The sequence below is a fragment of the Notamacropus eugenii genome, chromosome 3, assembly GCF_028372415.1.
Source record: "Notamacropus eugenii isolate mMacEug1 chromosome 3, mMacEug1.pri_v2, whole genome shotgun sequence".
Lineage (NCBI taxonomy): Eukaryota > Metazoa > Chordata > Mammalia > Diprotodontia > Macropodidae > Notamacropus > Notamacropus eugenii.
The window spans coordinates 46,686,123-46,711,116 of NC_092874.1; the positions used below are offsets into that span (position 1 = coordinate 46,686,123).

Below are 24,994 nucleotides of genomic sequence, written 5' to 3' on the forward strand. Positions count from 1 at the left end.
ATCCTCATTTTACAAATGGGAAAACTGAGCAAACAGAAATGAAGTGATTTGCCCAGAGTCAAAGAGCCAGCAAAAGTATCTGAAGACAGATTTTGAACTCAGGTTTTCCTGACTTCAGGTGTGGTGCCACCTAGTTGAACTTTGGTCCGTGAGATCCTACCTCTCTCTCTTTTCTACAAACCTTTTGAAATCTGCTCTGCTCAAATTCAGAGTGCAAATCAGACTAGGCCTGGCTTGGCTCCCCTTCTCTATCATAAACCCCAAGATAGATTGGTAACTTCACCCAAGGTTTCTACTTCTCTATGTCAATAACTAACTAGTTCCTCTTTGTTGGTGAGAATATCAAGGAATAGAAGTTTTAAAAAAACCACCATGGCATCGTGGAAAAAATAACTGATTTTTAAAGCAGAAGAGGTTATCACCCCTTTTTTGGTCCTTATTATTAGTAGAATTGCTTCTAATATGCCTTTCCTCCTTATATTGCTGTTAGGCTTCAGGTAGATTTATTTTTATTGCACTGAGGAAGAATCCCTCAATTTCTATTTTTAAAGTGTTTTTAAAAAATTATAACTGAATATTTTCAACATCATTTTCAATATCTATTGGTGTTATTTAATGGATGTTAGGCAGTTAATTTATTATAAACAGGCACACAGACTTGCAGCTACCTGGCAATACAGTTCCATTGGCAGTACAGGTGGTGGCACAGTGGACATTCCATGGGATGCATTCCCCAGTAGAGACCCTAGATCTCTAGGTCCCTGACATTATATCTGATTATTCTTCTTGGCTAACTCATGAGCCTTTGAGAGTCTGGGTTTCTTCTCAGTACCTGACTCATGATCTCCTCTTAGAGATCATGGCTTTGAGGCCAGCTCTATCCAGTGTACCACACTGCCTCTTTTGGAATAATAATAATGAATTGGCACTTGCATAATGCTTTCAGCTTTACAAAACACTTTAAACAGATTATCTCACTTGAGCTTCCCAATAATTCTCATGATCACACTACTGCATAAGTGGGAGAATTAGGAGATGAACCAAAGTCTTCCTAACTCCAGGTTTGGCCTTCTGACCATTGCACCACCATGATTTTTCTTTTGGAGGGGGAAGAAGGCAAGGCAGTTGGGGTTAAGTAACTTGCCTAAGGTCACACAGCTAAGTAAATGTCAAGTCTGAGGCTAGATGTGTCACTCAGATCTTCCTGATTCCATTCACTGCACCACCTAGCTGCTCCCATGATTTTTTTTTTTAAAGAGAGGATCCCATGCCACTTAATCTAGCAACTTGGTATTATTAGATTAATAAGATATCTTTTGGCTTAGTGAGTCTACCCCTAGGATCATATCCTAAGGAAAAGGCATCAACAAGTATTTTAAGTGCTTACTATGTGCCAAGCACTGTGCTAAGTACTGGGAATATAAATAAAAGCAAAAAAGTCTTTACCTTCACATGGCTTACATTTTAATGGATGAGGACAGTACATAAAAGGGAGTTGAAATTAAGGGGCTACAGAAGGTGCCCAAACTTGGACATGGTGTCCAAGTCCAGAGAGTGAGAAGCGTAGTCACTAAAGGACCCAGCTTACACTGAAAAGAGTTAGAGAATTACCATACAAACACACCATGAAGCATTTATTTAGTATCTGCTGTATACAGATTATTATGCTAAGAACTGGGAGATAGAGACGTGATATCATCCTTGCCCTCCTGGAGATTGTATAGTCCATTAGATTGCCTAACAATTAGGGGAATGGTGAGATAAATTCTGGTATATCAATGTAATTTGATATTATTATCCCACAAAGACATCAATAATGGAAGAACACTAATAAATAAGGAAAATCATAGAGTGATGCAAAGAAAGCAGAATTTGAAAAAAAGACATCTACTGAATACAACTACATAAAAATAACAGCAACATATCTTGTAAGTACACAGACAGAAAATATATCAGAAGTGGACACAGGCACAATGGGCTATTATGATTCTTATTAAAATTTATAGTTTTATTGAAATAAGTATGGTTCAGATTTTCTGGTTTTCCTTGGGAATTTTTTGTTAATTTTTTTTTTTTTACTCATTTACATTTGCTGACACTTTCTTCAGTATTTTATAACTTTAGGGATCTATCCATCTATATGAATAGAACTTCCACTGAAGACTGGAACCTTCTTATAACTTAGCAAATGGGTTTAACAGAGAGTTGCTGTGGACTCTCTCACCATGATAAATGCATGCTCTTTGACTGTAAATAGAAGGTATTGGGCTGGGCAGTTAAGAAGAGGATGGAAGTGAAGCAGTGCTTATAGTTAGAGATTGTGGTGTTGTGGAATGGGAACTCCATGTGAAGTCATAAGACGTAGATTCAACTGCCAGCTCTGTCACTGACTACCACTGTGGCTTTGGGGAAGTTATCCTTCTAGGTTTTGGTTCCTCATCTATAAAATGTATGGGTTGGACAATATGAGCTTCGAGGTGCCTTTCAGTTCTAACCTATAGTCTTAGGATGAGTTACTTAACTGTGGGGGACCCATGTAATAAAAGGACATCAGTTAAGGGGGCTTTCAAGGCAGAAAACAAATCAAGGATAGGGAGGTTGGGGGGGACGTTATAATTCAGTGGCTGTAACTGGCAAAACCCAGAAATCAGTGGTTAAGTCTTACACGTTTTTGAATGCCAAATGTCTTTCAGTTGATCATAACACTGACCTTCTGTGGACCTAACCTGTCTATAAGGAGGCAACCAACAAAGAGTTTTGGACTTGAAGTCAAAAAGACCTCAGCTCAAATCCTGCCTCAGATATTTATTAACTGTGATTCAAGTCAGTTTTCTTCAACTTCAGTTTCCTCATTTGTAAAATGGGGATAATAATAACACCTAGCCCTCAGGATTGTTTTAAGCATTACATGAGATTTCTGGATATCTGGAACTATTTGAATCTTTACATCTACCTCTCTCTCCTGTGGCATCCAGGGGTGAAAGACTCATTCACTTGTAGCAGGGATATCATTTAGTTAGCTGGGAAAGAAGGTCACCTTCCTCTCCCCTTAAGTCCAGTGGCATTAAGAAACAAGCTTGAGGTTTGAATCTGCTTAGCTTGTCCTTTTTGGTTCTAGGTACAGACAATAGAGTCCTTGACCCAGAAGCTGGAGCCATGGGGATCTTGGAACCCAGAATTCCAGGTCATATGTTGTAGCTAATTCAAAAGGAAAGCCTTGAGAAGTAAGGGTCCCAGCTGGTACTTGGTGGGTCTAATGCTGTGTAGGGAACAAAGTTAAACTATAAAAACCTAATCCCTCTCTCCTCCCCAAAGACCTAGTAGTGTCAGGAAGATTATGTTCCCTGAGAGTTGGGGGATGGGGGTTGACAATGATACTTTTTCTTGCTATACCTTTGAAGTAAATATTTCTCCATAAAATAATCTTACTGTTAAGTGATTACTCAATTAATCAATAAACATTTATTAAGTACCTACTGTATGCCAGGCACTGTGCTAAGTGCTAGGGATACAAAAAGAGGCAAAAGACAGTCCTTCCCTCAAGGAGCTTAGAATCTGATGGGGAAGACAACATGTAAACTGGAACCAGGATACTTGGACTCCTAAAAGTGGGGGTACACAATATGTGGGCGCTTGAGACAATGACAGCGATTAGAGGTCCTCCAACCCTCTAAGGAAAGGTTGAAATGTAGCACACTTGGCCTTCAGGCAGTGAGAGTTCAGGGAATCATTGTTACTTGTGTATACTTTGTATATCTTTTAACATTGTACCAATGTTATCTTTTATTACAATGAGGAGCCTTCTAGGAGTTCTATCTCTTCGCACCAGCATTATCCAGCGATGGCAATGCTGAAAGTGAGCTAGGATGGTCCCCCAAAGCTAGTGTGCTGTTTGAGGAGGGGGTCTTACTAATAAATACTGTTTCCCACTCTCTCCTCAAAGTTGAAAGTGAAAGAAAGAATTTCTCTAGTGTCAGAAAACTGCATAGGCTAAAGAGCATTCCGGCTAATTTGAACTATCTTTACCAAGTTGGAGGTGCAGTTTTCTGCTTGGTCCTCCTCTCCTTGGTCCAAATTTCCAGCCCTTGGTAGGGCCAGTTTCCTGAAGACACTGGCACTTTTAGGAGTGGGGCAAGGGCAATGAGTAGTCAGTCCTGTTAGGCTAATAGAGTCAACAGCAGCTCAGGTGGTCTGTAATTTAGTTGTTTGTACACTCTGAGACAGAATGGTAGGAGATCCTCCCTTTACTGGCTTTAGATGAGAGCAGGAAAACCAACCTATCACAAAGGAAGCAAAGAAGAGAGAGACACATCATGGCCTGTCAATTCAATCCACTATAATTCACCAGCATTCAACTGATTTGTAAGCAGTAGAGAGAGAATGACAGGAAGAGTGTTGATTTAGTCAAACCCCTCCCTCCCTCCTCATTATTCTTCCAGCATCTTTGAAAATTGACAATTTTCCTTTTAATCACCTTCATTTAGCAACATATTCCTTTCCCTTTCCTGGCCCAGAAAACCATGCCTTATAACAATAAGAAGAATTTATTAAGTGTTTGCTATGTACCAGGCAATGGGCTAAATGCTGGGGATACAAAGAAAGGCAAAAACACAGTTCCTGTCCTCAGGGGACTCACATTTTATGGCGGAAAGCAATGTATGAATAACCTCTAAAAGGAGTTTACATACATACCATATGTATAGCATATGGAAAGTAATCTGGGAGTGGGGGTGGACAAATTCCCCTACAGAAAGTGAGATTTGAGTTGAGTCTTAAAGAGAAGCCAACGGTTCTAGAAAAGAGAGAGAAAAAAAATCATTTCAGAAGAACTAATCAACAAACATGAGTCAGATCTGACCATAATCTCATTTTCCCTATCCATTGTTCCTCACCTCCGCAAGGAAGTGAAGGAGGGACATTTTCTAATCTCTTCTTTGGGGCCAAGCTTGATCATCATAATTACACAGCATCCAATTTCCATTTTTCGTTTGTTTTCGTTATTCTTTCAGTTCACATTGTCGCAGTTAGTGGGAATCTTGTTTTCCTGGTTCTGCTCACTTCACTTGTCATCAATTCATATATATCTTGCCATGCTTCTCAGTAACCTTCATACTCATTGTTCCTTGCAGCACAGTCATATTCCACTACATTCTTGTGCCACTGCTTGTTTGATCTGTCTCCTCCCAATAGACATCTTGCCTCTAGATCCGGGCTATTTCCCTCCTTGATTTTAGCCAAGGCTGGTCTCAGTTTAGCTTTGCCTCAGGCATTAGTCTGGGAGTCACTTGTCTCATCACAGACCTCTGATCTCTGCTCAGTGGCTCCACTTTGAACAGAATGTTCTGAGATGATCACCCACCCCCGATGGCACATTGTGAGCATACTGGAGCCCCATTCCTCTAGGACCATGAACAAAACATCATTGGGCCACTTCAGTGAAGTCCTTGATCATGGGATTAAAGAACATGAGACTCACAAGGGGAAGACTGGCAAGGGATAGGACAAGCTGGTCCAGCAGTTTTGCCAAAACCTAACTCTGTTAAAACAGTCCAGTCAACAAATATTTATTAAGCCCCTATTGTATGCTAAGCTCTGTACTAGGCTCAGGATATAAGTACAAAAAAGTCATACAAAGAAAAAAATCTCTCTCTACTTCAATGAGCCTACAAACTTAGTTCTACAAACTCCAGTGCCTGGAAATATTAAACTGGTATACAGTAGGGACTGAATCCGTACTCCTGGGTCACACAGTGCCTATCCCACATGGCTAGGCAGTCCCCTCCACTCATGGATGAGGGTAACTCTTCTCCAGAACAGGCAGAAATGCAATAACTCAGGCAGTGGGCAAGCCTCTACACAGGCCAGCTCCTTTCAGGTACCTCTAAGGTGGGGTGTTCACCCACCACAGTCTCTAGTGTTGTGTCAGGATCCAAAGCACTAACTGCAGAGAGAGAAGGAAGAAAAGCTCTTAAGGGAATGTGTCAAATCTAAACGGTTCTTTTCATATCTTTCAATTTCACTTGATCTGTGGGCATTCAAGTATATTCAAACATGCAATTACTGCTCTGAACCAGACAATAAACTCTCTTTTTTTTTTGTACTGGGAAGTGATTATTTTTCATTTCAATACTTCAAAGATATTTTAAAATTAAAGTTTATTTCTACCATAGACTTCTGAAAGTTTTCTGAATGTGAAAAATTGATTTATGTTTTATATTAGGAGAGGCAGTGGAGAACAGTGGATAGGAAGTCAGTATCTGAATCAGGAAGACCCGGATTTAAGTCTGATTCTGTTATATATACTGGCTGTGGGACCATAGATGAACAAAACACTTAACCTTTTAGTGCCCCTCCCCCAGCAACCATCTAAGACTAGAAGTTCAATAAACATTTATTAAGGCCCACTAAGTGCCAGGTACCACAAAGACAATCAAAAACAGTCCTAGCCTTCAAAGAATTTATAATCTACTGGATTAGCATTCCTTTATTGCCTCTTTAGCAAAAGAACAAAAAAAAAAAAAGAAATAAACTTTGAAACCCTAAAAGTACCTGATAGTTTGAACACAATCAGAGGAAAAATGCATCGGTCATTCAATGCTATTAGATGGTGTAACGGAGAGGAGAGTACGGAGGGAACATTCCATGGGACCCCCAATTTAGAGTTGCCCTTCCTGATTCAGGATGACCTTTGGGAGTTCTGGGTTCTCCTCTAGCCATTCAGGGGTCCTGTACTGGGAGCACTTGCTGTTCTGTAATATAGCAAGCCCTGAGTGGTCCTTTGATCCTCCCTGTGCCAGCATGGAGTGAGGGATGTGGGGGATATGAGGTCAGGGTGCTCCATCAGTTAAAAGAAGAGATAACATTTGGCTTGGGTTCTTGATTCTATTCATGTCAGGAGGATGCTTTTTCTCTGGACTCCTCATGAAGGGGTGTGGAGAATGGATAGGCAGCATGGAACACCAGCTTAACTAGGTGAGCTTGTGCCTGGTCCCCTGGTTTCTATTTTTGCTTTTCTTTCCCTTCCTGAAAAGGTGATGGGTTCTTGGAGTGGATTCAGCCTTGGAAGTGACTCTGTAATCCTGCATTCAAATCCCAGATTTGAATGCATATTCACTTATCACCATAAAGCTGCTATTCTGAGACAAAATTTAGCTATGTAATGGAAATCTGAAAAACATTTAAAAGGCTCTAGACACTATTTGCATCCAGAGACAGAACTGATATATAGAAGTATAGAATAATTTTACATATATGTGTATGTATACATATGTATGTATGTATATATACATACATATAAATATGTACCTATTTGTATCTAATGGTAACCATCTTTAGGGTGGGGGAGGAGGAGGAGGGAAGAAAAAAAGGAAGAAAAGAAATTTACTTGGTAACTTTGCTATATATTTGGAGGGATAACAAGTTGTACCCAGTAGATTTGCAGTTTCATGTGCAATCATCTTTTTTATTGTACTGTGTTATGAAAATGCGTGTTTTGTTCCATGAATTGAAAATAAAATACATTTAAAAATAAAAATAAAAGGCTCTACTTTCTCTTGTTCTTTACCTTCTCTCAGCCCAAGTAATTTCAAAGGGGAGGAGGGGGCATGGACTCTTCCAGACCACCTCTTTCTTCCTCCACTGTCCAGGACCTAGAGTGTTTTCCCCTAGATGTACCCTATATTCTAAAGCATACCCAATCTTGGTTACAACCATGACTTGTTTTAGCCTACTGGTGAATTTGTTCTGCTCTACATGAATCATTTTTCTTTACTATTTTAGATTATCAATAACTATAAACATCAAAACCATAAACTCTTGCAAAGACAGCTCAGACACCCCAAACTAGGTAAAATGCCAGATATGAATCCAAAAAATCCTAGCCATTCAGAATCCAGTTCTTTGTCCTGATTAAATTTTGTATATTTCCAGTAGTCACAGGCATCCCCCATTGCTCTTTTACCTGCACAAAATCAACAGACAGACATGAATCATAAAGAAGTTTTGATCCTAGGGTTTTTTTTTTTAATACAAAAAAACCAACGAATAAAAGCTACATGTAGACATAGAAAAAAAATAGAAATATCTATCAGGGAGAGACACAGGAGAGGAAATTAAATCTTTTATGTCCTTGAGTTGATAGCCAAGAAGTGGCCACCCTTTGAACTATCAATCCTTTAATCCAACTTCATCATGATTCTTTGTTTTGTAAAGTGGAGGGCTGACTGCTGGGACCAGCCTGCCCTGCTTAGTCTCTGCTCAGAACTCGCAGCATAAAATCCCTGCAGGGGTTTCCTTCTGTCTTGTTTCCCAGTCACTGCCAGCCTCTCCTCTTTCAGTCATGTTAAAAAAAATTCCAGCTTGTGAGAACTTCACCCAGAACTAAATCAGAATTCTGTGACATGGTAGTCTCAGCACTGCAATTCCCAGAACTGAGTCAATCTTTGAATGCCTGACTGCAAATGGGTGGGTTTTCAGCAAAGTTCTCTGAAGTACTTGGAATATACTTGCTTTTTTCTTTATGCCACAGCGACTTGTGCGTTTGTAAGATCCCATATTCTCAATTTACTAATTTTTTTTAGAAGTGTCTATTGTTTTCCAAAAGAAAATTTTAGAAGCTGTCATTGGGTATACAAACACAATATAAACACAGGAAACATACATTATACTGGCGACCACAACATTTACACATATGAGTAAATATAAAGGATATACAAAGTTATTTCAGGAACATGACTGACTATTAACAGCTTGATGGGAAGGGAGCAAGGTGCATCTGGAAAAGTGCACTATGAAGGAAGTGGTCCATGTACTGTGCTTGAAAGGAAGTTGGGGATTATTCCATGAAGCAGAGGTAAGGGGGGAGTGCATTCCAGACCAGGGATGCAGCCTGGGTAAAGGCAAAGAGGTCGGAGGAAATTGTTCACAAAGAAATGAACTGATTTATTCACAGTCTCACACTTGGTTAACAGTAGAGACAAGCCTAGAACGTAGCTTCTTCTGAGCCTCAGGCTAGTGTATTTACATTACATATGCCTCTGGTTTCACCAGGTTAAATGAAATTAAAGTCAATGGTTAGAGACTGGCCATCCCCCACTTAAGAATTCTTAAACAAATCCTTGGCACACCCTGATTTATGCAATCCGCATTTAGTTTGGGTTAACTCCCCCTCTCCAAATAAAAGCATCAGTCAGGGGATATATCCAGAAAATTGTCAATAGCCTTGTATGAAATGAAGGAGGAAAAGAAGAAAATAGCAAATATCTGTCTTCCTTGTAAACAAAACGTCTTCTCCCTGCTTCCTTCCTGCAGTCCTTGGAATCCATACAAACATTTTCTGCTGAGGTCAGGACCATCCTGCTTTACAAAATATAGTCTGTGGTAGAAGAAGCCGAGTGAGGTACAGATAATCTGTCTGTGTATTCCTGGGAGCAATAGCTGTTTTTGCTTACCCAGATATAACGTTTGTATTTCTGAAAGATATCAGAGAGGTGCTTCTTGAACTTTTCCCCCAAAAAAGCATAAATGATAGGGTTGACACAGCAGTGGGTGAAGGAAATGACCTCAGTTATCTGGGTGGCCTGGGTGAGTTTCTGACTCAAGTCACACCCATCCAGGATGTGCAGATTGTGCAGGGAATTCAGGAAAAGCATCATGTTAAAAGGAACCCAGAAGAAGAAAAATACCACCACTACAATGAGGACCAGCCTGATGGCCTTGACCTTTTGGTGGTTCTGACATCTCTTCAGATGCCTCAGGATGTTGGCATAACAGTAAATAAGGATGCTGAGTGGGATGACGAGGCCCAGGATGTTGATTTCAAAGTGGGTGATGAGTTTCCACTCAGTAGTTCTGTCGTCATAGAAGGAGTAGCACTTGAGGATGCCCTCCTCTAAAGATACCTGGTAAAATACCAGCAAAGGGACAGAAGCTAAAACAGCCACCAACCACACCAGGAGACTGACGGCCACGCCCTTCCTGGTGGTCCTCACCTTCAAGGCATAGACTGCATGGACAATGGCCAGGTACCTGTCCATGCTCATGACGGTGATGAAAAAGATGCTGCTGAAGAAGCCAATGTAATAAACCCCTGAGATGACCTTACACATGGTGTTCCCAAAGATCCACTGGTCCAGAGTGTAGTGTGTCAGGAAGGGGAAGGAGAAGACAAAGAGCAGGTCAGAGATGGCCAGGTTCAACAGGTACACATCAGTCATGCTTCTCAGCTTCTTACAGGCTACCAGAACCAGAATGACCAGGACATTTCCCAGCAGTCCAAAGACAAAGAGAAGGCAGTAGAGAAAGGCAAGAAACAGAGAGCTGAACTTCTGGGTGAATGCAGTGTGGCAGGGCGTAGGTGTCCAGTCTGGATAATAGTCTTCTGTGGTCAAAGACACATTTGGCTCCAGAGTGTAATCCATTCCAGCTCAGTCACCTGATCAGACAACACATAATCTTTTTCATTAGTTACTCCCACACAGCCGTTTGTCAAATATTTCTTGAGTCTCTTATAGTGGCTTAGACTCCCACCTCAAATTCTTAGCTATGTGATCTTGGGTAAGGCACTTAACTTTTGAAAGTCTCAATTTCCTCATCTGAAAAATAATAATTTTTCCATGAAGGTTGTTGGAAGGAAAATTCTTTGTAGACTTTAAGCTAACATGAGTGGTGATGGTAATGATAATGGTGATGATGTAAGGGTAAAAGACCCGGGCCAGAGGGACAGAAATGAGTAAAAGCATCAGATGTCTCTTCTAATATTGTTAAGTACCTCATTTAGGTTTACAAAATCCTTAAGGAAATTTGTATGCCCTTGCTGCTAGCTTCTCTAAGGGATTATTATCTCTCCTTTATAAGACTGTCCATTCCTAGCGCTGATCATCACCTTTCTCTTGCTCACTAGTGAGTCAGGTCCATGGATGGCAGACAAACCCAGTCTCCCAGCTGTCAGGACCATCTTTGCTGGCAATTTTCCCAGCAGCACCTCATCTTGTGCCCTTTCCCCACCTCTACCCCCAAAGTTTGGTAGGAATTCAAAAATGTCTTTTGAATCCTTTCATAGCCTTGGTTATTAGCAGTTTGTTCCAGGGCCAGGCAAATTCCCTTGAACCTTTGATAAGCCTCAAAGTAGCACTTAGCAGTACTGGTGAGAGGAGATCTGAGCTAGTGCCTTGGGCCCTATATTCCTTCTACTCTGGCTTAGGTCCCTTAAAACTATTAAACCAATTCTTCCTCTTCATAACTGGAAAAATTGTCACAATACAATTCTTTAACTGAAAGATAGGGGGAGAGGGGAGGGTTTGCCGGTGACTATATTTATTTTAAAACCACAATAGATCTTACTGGTGTTCTGGCTTTTTCTTCTCCTTTTCTGTAACTGTCTATGTAAGAAACCTGCAGGGTGGGGAACCTGTGGCCACGAGGCCACATGTGGCCTTCTAAGTCCTTGGATGCAATCTTTTGACTTAGTTTAAGATTTATAGAACAAATCCTTCTATTAAGGGGATTTGATATGTGAAGTTTGAATTCAATCATAGGGCCACACTTGAGGACCTAGAGGGCCATATAGGCCTCGAGGCCATAGGCTCCCCAACCCTTAAGTTATTGTTTTGTGATTCCCCTAGAACAAGTGTTTCCCTATTTTTGAGGGGATCCCATTCACTTCTATGCTCTCTTTTCAGAAGAGAAGGTTCTTAACATCAAGCAACTTGGTTTTGGAAATTTCCCATTTAAGTCCAGTGTCTACCACAGAGAAAGCAAACCCAGGAATGTCATGATACCATACCAGTAAAAAGCAAACAAATAACCCAAATAATGCTTCTATGCCAGGTCTTGGTCCTCAGTTCCCAGCAGCATCTTTTTATCTGATTAACTAGCTCCCATGATAACTATGTTTCTCTATTAGGGTCACAGAATACAGTGAGGCAGCTTGACATCAGCCAACCAGCCAATCAGTAATCGTTGAAACACTTACTATGTCTCGGTCATTGGGCTAAAAGGGAAAGTGATCACTTTCAGTATGTACAGATAAAAAAATATATAAAAAGTGAATTCAAGATGATTTGGGGAGAATGGATGCTAGCAGCTATTGTGGATCAAGAAAGGCTTCATGGAGAAAGAGGTGCTTGAACTAAATTGAGCTAAATTTTCAAGGGTACCATGGATTCTAAAAGGCAGCTTGAGGAGGGAGAGTGTTCTAGGGATGGAGTCAGCAGGGGTGCAGAGTCACAGAAAGAGGAGATGGAGAATTAGGAGTCTGGAACAGCAGGGATGTCAGGGATGTCAGGGCAGCTGGCTCATAGAGTGGGTGTGAAGCCATAATGTGTAAAAAGAATGTAAGAGTAGGTAGGAACCAAACTTTGAAGAGCTTCAAATGCTGGACAGAAGTTTGTATTTAGTCCTAGAAGTAATAGACAATGCTAAAAATGCTAGAAGTCAACATCAACAAGAGGCAGCCAAAGAAATTCTTGGAGACAAACTGATATCACAGTGTCTTCTTTTATTGAGAAAGGGAAGAAATGAATTAAACTTGCATTTAAAGAAACTGGGTAAGGAAGAAGGTGATAGTCATAGAATCCTGTCATCAGAAAGCAGTCCTAGTGCTCCAGAAAGAGTGATGTCTTCTCCATTCAACTTTTGCATGAAGACTGAAAGTGAGGGACAGTTTATTTGTTCTTGTTTTTTTAAAAAAGAAAAGGTCACAGAGCTAATAGCAGGAATAAATAGAATAGGAAGTGAAATACAATTGAAAAAAACCAGGAATAAATGATGAATAAAACCAGAAGATGACTTAAGGAAAAGACCAACAACTTGACAAACTATTAGCAAACCAGACCAACCTGTGAGGAAAATAAACATCAACAAAATTACAAATGAAAAAGGAGAGATTGCAACTAACACAAAACAAGGAGTTTCATTAGGGAATACTGGATACCCTGTAGGAATGAGATGACCTAAAGCATCTAAGTGATTATCTACAAAAAACTTGAATTACCAAAACTCAACAGGAAATTAACATAAACAGACCAATCTGACAGGCAGAAACCAAACAATTTATGAATGAATGATCTTATGAAAAACAAACAAACACGGTGGTGCCAACATGGCAGAGAGAAGACAGGAAATTCTCTGAGCTTTCTCCAGTTTCTCTTGGAAGCAATATTAAATCAAGCCTCTAAAAGAATTCTGGAATGACAGAATCCAGAAAAATATGGAGTGAAACAATTTTTCAGGCCAATATAACTGAAAAGGACTTCAGGAAAGGTCTGTCTCACTTGGATAAAAAGGGAGCACAGACCAGCAGAGGAAGCATCTAGGCAAGCCAGCAGGAGTCTCTTAGCCACAGCACAAATCAGCAGCTGAGTCCCCCAGCTGTGAGACCTCCAACCCCAGTACAGCGGGCAAAGTGACAGCTCCAGAACCCAAAGTACAACATGCACAACTAGGCTGGACTATGCCCCAGGAGAAGAGTTCAACTTTAAAAAAATGAGCAAAAACCAAAAAGGAATCCTGACCATAGAAAGCTATTATCGCAACAGGAATAGACTAGGTACACAAGACATGGTAGTAAATAATTATAGTAATCTACTATTTGATAAATCCAAAGACTCCAGCTTCTGGGATAAGAACTAACTAACAAAAACTGCTGGGAAAACTAGAAAATGGTATGATAGAAATGATGTAGTAGAAATGAGGCACAGACTAACATCTCACACCATATACCAAGATAAGGTCAAAATTGGTACATGATTTAGACATAAATGGTGATACTATAAGCAACGAGAGCAAGGAATAGTTTACCTATCAACTCTATGGAGAAGGGAAGACTTTATGACCAAACAGGAGCTAGAGAATATTATGAAAGGCAAAACAGATGATTCTGGTTATACTAAATTAAGAAATTTTTGCGTGAACAAAACCAATGCAGCCAAGGTTAGAAGGAAAGCAGAAACATGGGAAACAATTTTTACAGCATGTATTTCTAATAAAGGCCTCATTTCTCAACTATATAGAGCACTGAGTCAAATTTATAAGAATACAAATCATCTCCCAATTGATAAATGGTCAAAGGATATGAACAGTCCATTTATATATGAAGAAATTAAAGTCATCTATAGTCATATGAAAAAATGCTCTAAAGCACTATTGATTAGAGAAATACAATTTAAAACAACTCTGAGGTACCACATCACACCTGTCAGATTGACTAACATGACAGAAAAGGAAAATGATAAATGTTGGAGGAGATGTGGCAAAACTGGGACACTAATGCCATGTTGGTGGAGTTGGGAACTGATCCAACCATTTGGAACTATGCAATCAACCCATGCATATCCTTTGATACAACACTACTAAGTCTGTATCCCAAAGAGATCATTAAAAAAAAGATGAAAGGACTTCTATGTACAAAAACACTTAAAGCAGTTCTTTTTGTGATGGTAAAGAACTGGAAACTGAGGGGATGCCCATCAATTGGGGAATGACTGAAAAAATTGTGGTATTTGAATATAATAGAATGGAACTATTATGATATAAGAAATGATGAGCAGACAGTTTTCAGAAAACCTGGAACGACTTACATGAATTGATGCTGAATGAAGTGAGTGGAGCCAGGAAAGTGTTGTGTACAGAAACAGCAACATTGTGCAATGACTAACTATGATAGACTTGACTCTTCTCAGCCATACAAGGATCAAAGACAATCCCAAAAGACTCATGATAGAAAATTCTATCCACATCAAGAGAAAGAACTATGGAGACTGAATGTAGATCAAACCATATTATTTTCACTTTTTTTCTGTGTGTGTGACCTTTCCCTTTTGTTCTGTTTCTCCTTTCACAACATGACTAATGTGGAAATATGTTTACATTACTGCACATATATAACCTATATCAGATTGCTTGCCATTTTAGGGAGGGAGATAAAATTTGAAATTCAAAATCTTATGAAAAATGAATGTTGAAAACTATCTTTACATGTAATTAGAAAAAATAAAATGCTTTTTACCAAAAACAAACTCTAGCTCAGATGGTTTTAGAGGTGAAAATTTTCAAACCTTACCAGAACAAATAATGCCTTTTGCATAGATTATTTATAAAAAGTATGTGATGCAGACTGAGTAGAAAAGAAAAAGATAACCCAGAAAAAGTAAAGGGGAAACATGTAGATAGGGCAAGCTAGCATAACTACTGAATAATCCTGAGTGCAATTCCTGAAACCTGAAATTCTGCCCATGTCTTATGTTTAGCTTTATCTAACCTATTCATTGCTTTTGTGTTCAAATGTATCTGAGATTTCAGTTTAGTTGTGTCTGCCTTTTGATGACCCCATTTGGAATTTTCTTGGCAAAGATACTGAATAGATTTGCTATTTCCTTCTCCAGCTCATTTGACAGATGAGGAAACTGAGGCAAGTGGAGTACAGTGACTTGCCCAGGGTCACTTAGCTAGTGTTTGAGGCCAGATTTGAACTCAGGAAGCTGAGTCTTCCTGACTTGTGGCCCAGCACTCTATCCATTCTTCCACCTACCTGTCCCTATACTTGAGATTGGTTTACCCTAACTGGGACATATTAAAGATAATTTAGCTCCCTTTCTCAACCTTATTTGAAAATCATGGGCCAAGTAGAGGTCAGGCTATGTCTGCAAAAAGTCATCTTCCATGGTAGCAATTAAGTATATGGCCTCATTTCCCTGAAACTGACAAAGCTGGGGGACTTCGCAGGTAGAAGGGAGGTAGAATGCATTACACATTGTCCCCTTTCTCAGCAAGTACGTACACTAACAAAATGAATGTTCTCACTAAACCCTGTGGCTACTTCCACTGAGCATAAGACTCTGGACTAGATTAGCATCTGGAAAAAATGGAATACTACATACAGTGAAAGAAATGTGGTATTCTCCTAAAACTTGGCAAAGAGAACACTGATAAAAAAAAATTATCAGTCAGTTTCCCTAATGAACATAGATGCAAAATACTAAATAGTAGCCAGCAAACATAGCAATTTATTAAAAGGTATCATTACAGTCAAGTAGAATTTATACCAGGTGTGCAAGTCTGGCTCAACATCAGGAAAATTATAACATTAAAAACAAACAAAATTATATTGATCATTGCAGAAAAAACCTTAGAAAAAAATCCAACACCCGTTACTGACAAAAATCCTAAAAAAGACAGTAATGGAGAAATTTTTACTCAACTCAACAAAAAAACCTGTTTTAAGTTAATGCTCTGTACAATGGAGAAATATTAGAAACATTCTCATTAAAAATGGGTACAAAGTAAGGGTGCTTACTTTTACCATTTTCATTGACATAGTGTTGAAAATGCTGCTCATTATAATTAGACAGGAAAAAGACATTGGAAGACACCAGTGGAAATGATGAGGTCAATGGTCATTATTTGCAGATGACATGATGGTGCATATATAAAATATAACTGACAACCAAAAATGAACTGAAACAAGTGAATTTAATAAGATTATATATACAAGATTTACCTACATAATTTTCTGTGATGTAAAATAACAACACAGATCAAGAGAACACAGTTTTAAAAAAACTGACACAGTGTTTTCTTATCAATTGTAACCTAAATAGTACCTCAGTTACAAAGAAGGCATTATCAGTCTCCTTTCTTTAAGATCAGTGTGGTGTCTTGAAAATAATGCTAGATTCAAACACAGAAGACCTGAACAACTTGGTATTTTGTGAGAATGTTTCTAATGTTTTTTTTTAAATTACATATTATTTTGGCTCTTGTCTAAAAGTAGATTCTTTCCCTCTTCCTCTTAATAGTATTTTATTTTTTTCCAATTACATGTAAAAATAGATTCTTTTGATTGTGTTAAGAATGATTATATCTTAAACATGAATAAATGTTAGATTTTTATCATATACTTTTCCTGCATCTATTAAATTAAAATTTTTTTTTCTCTTGCTAAAGAGAAAGTACTCCTTGCCCTGCTACTTACAACCTGTGTAAGGTGGAACAAATTGCTCAGCTTCTCTGGGTCTCAGTTTCTTCATCTGTAAAAATAAGATGGTTATAATAAAAATAAGAGGTTTAGATCAGGTGGTCTCAAAAATCCATTCTAGCCATTGATCCTCCTGGACAGCAAAGCCTGAGCCAGACAGACATATTCCACATGCCCACACCATTCTTATGAAAAGCTACTCACCTTCCAAAGTGGGCACTGTTCATTTCCAGTCAGTGGTACAGTTGCAGCAGTGATGCATCATCATTATATATATGTATGTGAATATATGCATATCTACACCCACACTGCTGCGTCATATCAAGCAGATAAAAATAAAGTCATTTCCTATTCTTTTTCCTAAACAACAGAAATTAAGCTTAAAGGGCTGAGTCGAGTCTGTGAGCTTGTTTTTTTAAGGTCCTTTCAGACTTTTAAATCCTCTGAATAATGAATTTTTACATGAGTGATTAACAGTATGCTTCACTTACTATGAAAATCAGTGATTTGATTGTTTTCAACTAACTCTGTAAGACGGAATGCGAAACTTTGTTTGCTAAAATATCCTCATTCCTATGAACCTGAGAGGAGGAAAGAAACTTGTTACAGATATTGAGAACTATTTTTTTTATGGTAGAAGAGTCAGTTCAATAAAGATGCATTTCTTAAGGAGTTTGCTGTCATTCTCATCTCACATCTCTGTATTATACTACCAGGGAAACTGCTGTACAAATAAGTATAAAAAATTATACTCTTTGAGGCTAGTATAGCTTACATGCTATTCAGACAAAAGAGCCAGTACAAAGTCCAGCCAGATCTTCCCCACAACAGTTGAGTCATGAAGTAAGAGAGCTCCTCCCCCAAGATCTGCGGAGTAATTCTGACGCCCAAACTCTAGGAGCTTTAACAAAAAGGAAGAGACAGGCCCCATATGTACAAAAATATTTCTAGCAGCTCTTTTTGTGGTGGCAAAGAATTAGAAATTAAGGGAGTGCACATCAAATGGGGTATGGATAAATAAATTTTGGTATATGTAATGAGATCCTATTGTGCTGTAAAAAATTAATTGAAGGATACAGTTTCAGAGAAACTTGGAAAGATTTATGTAATAAACTCATGTGGAATGACATGAAGAGATCCTGTAGGACAATTTGTATGATAATAGAAATACTGTAAAAATGAAGAACTTTGAAGAGTGGTGGTACTGTCAGAGGAGAGAAGGGGATATGCTTAAGAGATATTCCCAGGTTAAAATGGACAGACCTTGGTAACATATTAGATATGGAGGTGGGGGTGGAGTGGTGAGAGAGAGAGAGAGAGAGAGAGGGCGGAGTTGAGGACACCTATATTGCAAGGCTGGGGCACTGAGAGGGCAGGGTACCTTGAAGAGTAAAAGGGAAATTTAGCAGGAGGAAAGGTTTGAGAGAAAAGATGATGAGTTCAATTTGGGAGGTACTGAGTTTAAGATGTCTACAGGACATTCAATTCCGAATGTCCAGTAGGTAGTTGGACGAGGATTGAACAACAGAATGAGACATATAGATTTGGACGTGTCCTGCTTGACTATGCATATTTGTTAGAAGGGTTTTGTTTTTCCTTTTCCTTTTACACCTGGGAAATGGGAGTTGGGAGGGAGAAAAAAATAAATGTGTGATAACTGAAAAACAAATTTTAAATGCTTTGTAATCCTCAATATGCTTACAGAAAAAAAGCCCTATCGTTCCCCTTCCTCTAATTCTCAAAAGAATATAGAGAATTTAGACCTTCTGGAAAGCAACCTTCACTCAAGGGACTCATATCACAAATTCCCCATCTCAAAATGACAGTTCAAAGTTTTCATATCACCTTCTTCCAGATCCATATGCGTACCTCTCTTGAATTTAGAATATAAATTCATTGCAAAACTTTATGGAGGTGAATTATGGAAGATTATGAGCAGTAATGGGGCAGCTAGGTGGTGGAGTAGATACAGTGCCAGGCAGGAAGTTAGGAAAACTCATCTTCTTAAGTTCAAACCCGGCCTCAGACGCTTACTGTATCTTAGCTGTGTGACTCTTGGCAAGCCACTTAACCCTGTTTGCCTCAGTTTCCTCATCTGTAAAATGAGCTGGAGTGGGAAATGGCAAACTAGTCCAATATCTTTGACAAGAAAACCCCCAAATGGGGTCGTGAAGAGTCAGACAGGATGGAAAGTGACTGAACCACATGAGTAATATCATGATAAAGAGAGAAGATGAAGGGGGAAATGAGGCTATATAGGAATTTTGGTATGAGGCTCCTCTAAGCCTGATAATTGCCAAGAGGGTTTATGTATTATCCTGGGAGGAGAATAACTAATTGTATTGATAATGCAGTTTTGCTTATTGTTAATATAATTTTACTTCTTAATGGGAAGCTCTTCCCCACCTTAATGGGCCTGGGAAGACTTGTAGGAAGGCCCACATCTTTTGTTAATTTTCTAATAAGCAATGGTTCTCAAAGGTTGTGATGCCTGGCTCTAAAAAATGTATAAAGACTCTGAGATGAGGTTTTACTTTGGAGCTTAGTTTTGGAAGAAGGTTTGTGTGCCAGATGAGACTGGGAAGCTGTTAAGCAGCCCCCCTGGTTTTGAAAACGCAGATGTTGGTGCTTCCCTCTCTGGTGACTGTGGTCAGACAGTTGGATCTGTCTGTTGGTCTATGTATGGCTTGTCTCAAACATTCGGAAGCATGTCTGTTGACCTTTGATTTCTCTGTATTTTCTCTGAAGTTCAGGGTGCTGACTTTTTCCCCTGAAACAAATGAATGAGATGTACTTGAAAGTTGCCTTCCCTTTTCTAAATGAAGTTCTAAGAATTTGTGCATGACAGGGTCGTTGCTGTTATACTAATAGAACAAAAAATGTGAAAGACCTAGCATTTCCATATGCACTGATTATTGTCACCTGAGAGAGGAAACATTATATTTAGACTCTAATTTCCCAAACCTTGATGAAAAAATAGAAACAAGTTAAGAAAATGAAGTCAAGACAAATAACTGAACCAGACCAGTACACCCTTAGGAGAACAATACTGGAGGTTGCACAATTTTGAAAGCATGGAGACATCAATTTTTAAGATATCTGAAAAAAGGGAAAATACTTGACAATGGAAAAAGTAATAGCATTCTTCTTAAGGAGACAATGGAGAATGTAGAAGTAACTGCTGATGTATATGTCAGTTTCTTATCCAAACTCTGTATGAGAATGCTCTATACACATGTCAACAGTATCCTTGATGAAAGTCTGAGAAAGGAACAGACAAGCTTTCAAAACTGACTTTCTACAGCAGACCAGTTACACTGTGGACTCAAAATTATGAAGAATATGAGATTCCATTGTGTTTATTACTTATTAATTATTTTTAAAGTATTCAATTCAATAGAGCAAGATACAGCTGGAAGGCCTCTCCTTCAACAACGCGTCTCTCATATATAGGTTAAGATCATATATAATTTGTTAATAGATGTAGTCAGAGATAAATTTGTCCAGCAATCTTCTGATTATTACTGTATTATCAAGTGAGGCCCCTGGTATCCTGGTTAGAGTCTAAGTAAAAGAAATCCCTATAGACTAGCATTGTTGTTTAATGGAACCCTTGAGCAGTCTGATAAAGCCTTTTCTTGCCATCTCAGAATCATGTTTTTAAATGTACAAAATATACAGAATTACAAAAGAAACCAATTCTATTGAAATAAAGATGCAAATTTTTCCTATCCAAGTTCATAGATCTAAAGTTTATGAAATCTGGAATCCAAGGATCACAGGTAAAAGGTCCTTGCTATATAGACAGGGAACTGCCTCCATTGCTTCTTTTTGGAGATTCTCTTGTGATTTCCTCAAGCCCCAGAATACTACTGAGATCAGCCAAACAACCCATCCTGAAAAAGCCAAACAAAAGAAAAACGACTAGATTATGTCTAGTTATGTGCCAGATAGATGGGCATTCACTGAGTGGATGCATAAATACATCTATGTTAGACAAGTCTTACACATGAACTGGGTCCAGAATTGAACATGAGTAAGAAATAGGTTTTGTTATTGTTCAGTAGTGCCTGGCTTTTCATGATCTCATTTGGGTGATGACACCATCTTTCTTGGCAAAGATACTAGAGTTGTTTGCCCTTTCCATCTCCAGCTCATTTTTATAAATGAGGAAACTGAGGCAAAGAGGGGGTAAGTGACTTGCTCAGGGTCACATAGCTAGTAAGTGTCTGAGGCCATAACTGAACTCAGGTCTTTCTGATTCCAAGTCCTATGTTCTATCCATTGAGCCTCCCAGCTGACCATGAAACAAGGCTGGAGCACATGTGAAAAATCAAACAATGCTTAGGGTGATCCAACCTGCTCCCATTCACAAAATCCCAACTTCTTAATCCTAACTTCTTAATCTTTGGGGAATGCTATATCACTGCAGAATCATGGGATACCACAATCTCTGAAGGATTAAAATCATGGATGACCCAAAGGACGATGGAGTTGTGTGGGTTGGGGATGGATTTCCTGCAGCAGAGTAACAATTGGGACTGACATGCAAGAAATGGAAGAGGAAGCCTAGCTTAGTGTACACAGCCCAGGAACTGGTGTTGAAGATCTAGGTTCAGATTCTACTCAGACACTTAGAGATAATAGCATTCTAGATTTAGACCCAGAAGGGACCTTAAAAACCAGCTCATCCAATTTCTTCATTTTACAAATAAAACCAAAGCCCAGAGAGGTAAAGGGACTCACTCAAGGTCACACAACTAGCATGTGTCAAAGGTGGGTTTTGAACCCAGACCCTCTGATTTTGAATCCAGAATCCTTTTCTACTGTGCCATCCTGGGCAAGTTATTTAACTTTGAAGACTCTCAGTTTCCTCCTAGGTAATGATATTGTCCTAGAAGCAATGAACATGAGCTTGCACAGATTTGGGGAGATGGTGGGGGACCGAAGGGACTGGTGTGCTGTGGTCTTTGTGGTCACAAAGAATCAGACACCCCTGAGCAACAGCAGTAACAAAATGGGCTCCATGACAGCTTTTACCTCCTGGGGTTGTTGGGAGGATTACATGAGATAATGTATTTAAAACAGTTTGTGAGTTTTAGTGTGTAATTTAAAAGCCAACTAATAATTCTGTGATGGTTAAAAGATTCAAGAAACACGATTTCTGGGTAACTAATAATTTTATGAACAATACTAGCATTTTGTTAATAAAAGAAGTTGGTAGCATTCTCAAATGCCAAAGACCCTCATGGTGGCAGTAGGGTCACAACTTACATGTCCTTAGAAAAGTGGGCATTCCTGAGGTTGGCAATCAACTGTGATTAGTTAACAATTAATGAGAGAATGAATATTATAATGAGAAGTGGGTTACTTCCAATGAGGATCTTGAGGTCCATGATACTGAGCATCCACATCTTGGTCAAAGAGACATCAACATCCACATCACATGTCTGACAAAGGGGAAAATCGACATTTTTCCAAACCTGCCTGAGTAAACACAATGAGCAGGAATCATTTGCTTAAACTTAGAATTTTTTTTTCATGGTCTTTGATTAGATCTTAGACATTCTGGCTGGATAAGCTTTTGAGAAAGATTTCCCACGTTGGTTGATTATCTGAATGAGGAAGTAGAAAAGGGCAAAAACCTTGATCCTAACCCAATAATTACTTATTGATATGTGAAAGAAATGATCAGTTATCTCAATTGGCAGAGCTGATATGCATTCTGGAAATGGTCAACCAGCAGAGGAGGTTGTGCTGTGAGGGCAGAGGATCACAGATGTGAAAAACCTTCAGAAAGGTAGCCATACTGAGTAATAGTGATACTAATATTAGTATAGCTAGCACCTGCTGTCTTCTAGGTACAGTGCTAAGTACTTTACAAATACTATGTTATTTAATTCTCACAACTCTGGAAGGTAGATTATATTATTATTCTCATTTTTCAGATGAAGAAACTGAGGCAGGTTGAGGTCACATGACTTACCCAGGGTCATCTGGCTAGAAAGTATAAGAGGCTGGATTTGAACTCAGGTCTGTCTGGTCCCAAGTCATGCACTCTCTCCACCACACCACCTAACATCCCATAGCTAGGTAGATGTTGGTAGCTCACTCTTAACTAGGTAGCTGTTGGTAGCTCTTTGAGAGAAGGTTTTACAGAATGAAAAGGAGGAGTATCTCACAAGTTGAGAGAGCGTGCCTCTCTCTGACTGGATTGCAGTCAGGGTTTGTACCTCAGCAGGAAGCATCCGTATCAATGAGAACCCAGAACCACTGAAGGTTTGCATTTTCTATAACAAGAATCAATTCTGAATCAGGGGCTGGGGAGGGAAATGTGGGTCAAATTAGATAAAGAAGGATGCAAATTATTAATTAGTTTTTGCTTTGGGAAGTTAGTAAGATACACTGGCTTCCTTGATGTATTTCCAATACTGATGGCTCTCCTGGGCCCTCCTTCCATCTTAGCTGTACCCAGCTCCCAGCAATCACTTGGTCAACCAGTCCACAAGCATTTATCAGGCACTTACTTTGAGTCAGGTAATGTGCAAGTGCTTTTAAAGAAAGGCAAAAAGAGTCCCTGACCTCAAGAACCTTAATGTTCCAATAGGGGAACACAAGATGTAAAGAAATAGGGACAGAAATGATACATATGAGGTAAATGGCTGGTCACCTTAGAAGGGAAGATTCTAGTAGCTGAGGAACAGGTAAAGTAATCTCAAGTCTGTCTGGGTGGCCCCGGAGAGGAGATTCCAGATAAGTAGGGATAAATGGATCCAGGGATTCTTAATTTTTGTTTGTATGTCATGGACCCCTTAGGGGGAACAAGGCGGTGCAGTGGATAAAGTTCCAGGCCTGGAGTCAGGAGGACTCATCCTGAGTTCAAATCTGGCCTCAAACACTAGCTAAGTGACCCTGGGCAAGTCACTGTACTCCACTTGCCTCAGTTTCCTCATCTGTCAAATGAGCTGGAGAAGGAAATGACAAACCCCTCCAGTATCTTTGTCAAGAAAGCCCCAAATGGGTTCACGAAGAAAAGTGACTAAATAGCACATGCCCCTTTGGAAGTCCGGTGCAGCCTATGGAACCTTTCTTAGAGTAACACTTTTATATGCAGAAAATAAAATACATGGCATGACAAAGGAACTCAATATTGCAATACAGTTCTCATAATTTTTTTTTTAAGTCCCCAGATCACAGGAAAAGAACCTCTTTTAACAGATGAAGACACTGATGCCTAGTTAAGAAAGTTAAGCAGCTTACTCCCAGATAATGCAAATAGCAGAATAGAGATGGAACTCATGACCTCCAAGTCCAAATCTAGGTGGTGTAGTGGATACAACAGTGAGCCTTGAATCAAAAAGACCTGAGTTCAAATCCAGCCACAGACACCTTGTGTAACCCCTCGGTTACAAGTCATTTAACCCAGCTTCTGCAACTGTAAAATCAGGATAATCATAGCATCTGCCTTTCAGGGATATTAAGCTCTCAAATGAGATGACATTTATAAAGCTCTAAGCATGGTGCCCAGCATATAGATGGCCCTATCTAAATGTTTATTCCCTCCCCTTAGTGCTCCTTCTATTTATACCATATTGTATCTGAGTTTCTCTTTCCAAGACACCCAACGTACTTAAAAACACAGGGGAAAGAGACCTGAACTTGAAGTCAAGATAACTGGGGGTTTTAATTCCCAACCCTGATAGTGTTATCTTGGCAAAGTCACTTATCTTCTCTAGGATCTGGTTTCCTCATCTGTAAAACAAGGGGTCTGGACCAAATGACCTTTCTGGCTTTAAACCTATGACTCTTTGATCCTAAATACAGCTCCTGTTGGGATCTCAAAGACATTCTACACAGGTCCTTAGGTAAACTCCAAATAATGAAGGAAGAATCCGTGGAGATACATTCAGAGTCAAAAGAATTGAGCTAAAATCCTGGTTCTGTTGTTTACTTGAATTTGGGGAAGTAAATTAATCTCTCCAGGCCTCAGTTTCCTCCTCTGTAAAATGATGGTGTTGGATC

At 39.3% G+C, this 24,994-nt stretch overlaps 1 protein-coding gene across 1 annotated transcript; it reads right to left on the reverse strand.

Moving 5' to 3' along the window:
* Positions 1–7,818: 7,818 nt before the first annotated feature.
* Positions 7,819–10,547, reverse strand: CCR8 (C-C motif chemokine receptor 8). The gene has a single exon (XM_072651465.1). The coding sequence runs from the start codon at positions 10,416–10,418 to the stop codon at positions 9,360–9,362; it is 1,059 nt and encodes a 352-aa protein (XP_072507566.1). The 5' UTR covers positions 10,419–10,547; the 3' UTR covers positions 7,819–9,359.
* Between the last annotated feature and the right edge of the window lie 14,447 nt (positions 10,548–24,994).

Bases quoted from the DNA above. Each gene is read 5' to 3' on its own strand.
- CCR8 (XM_072651465.1), bottom strand. From the start codon at position 10,418: ATGGATTACACTCTGGAGCCAAATGTGTCTTTGACCACAGAAGACTAT.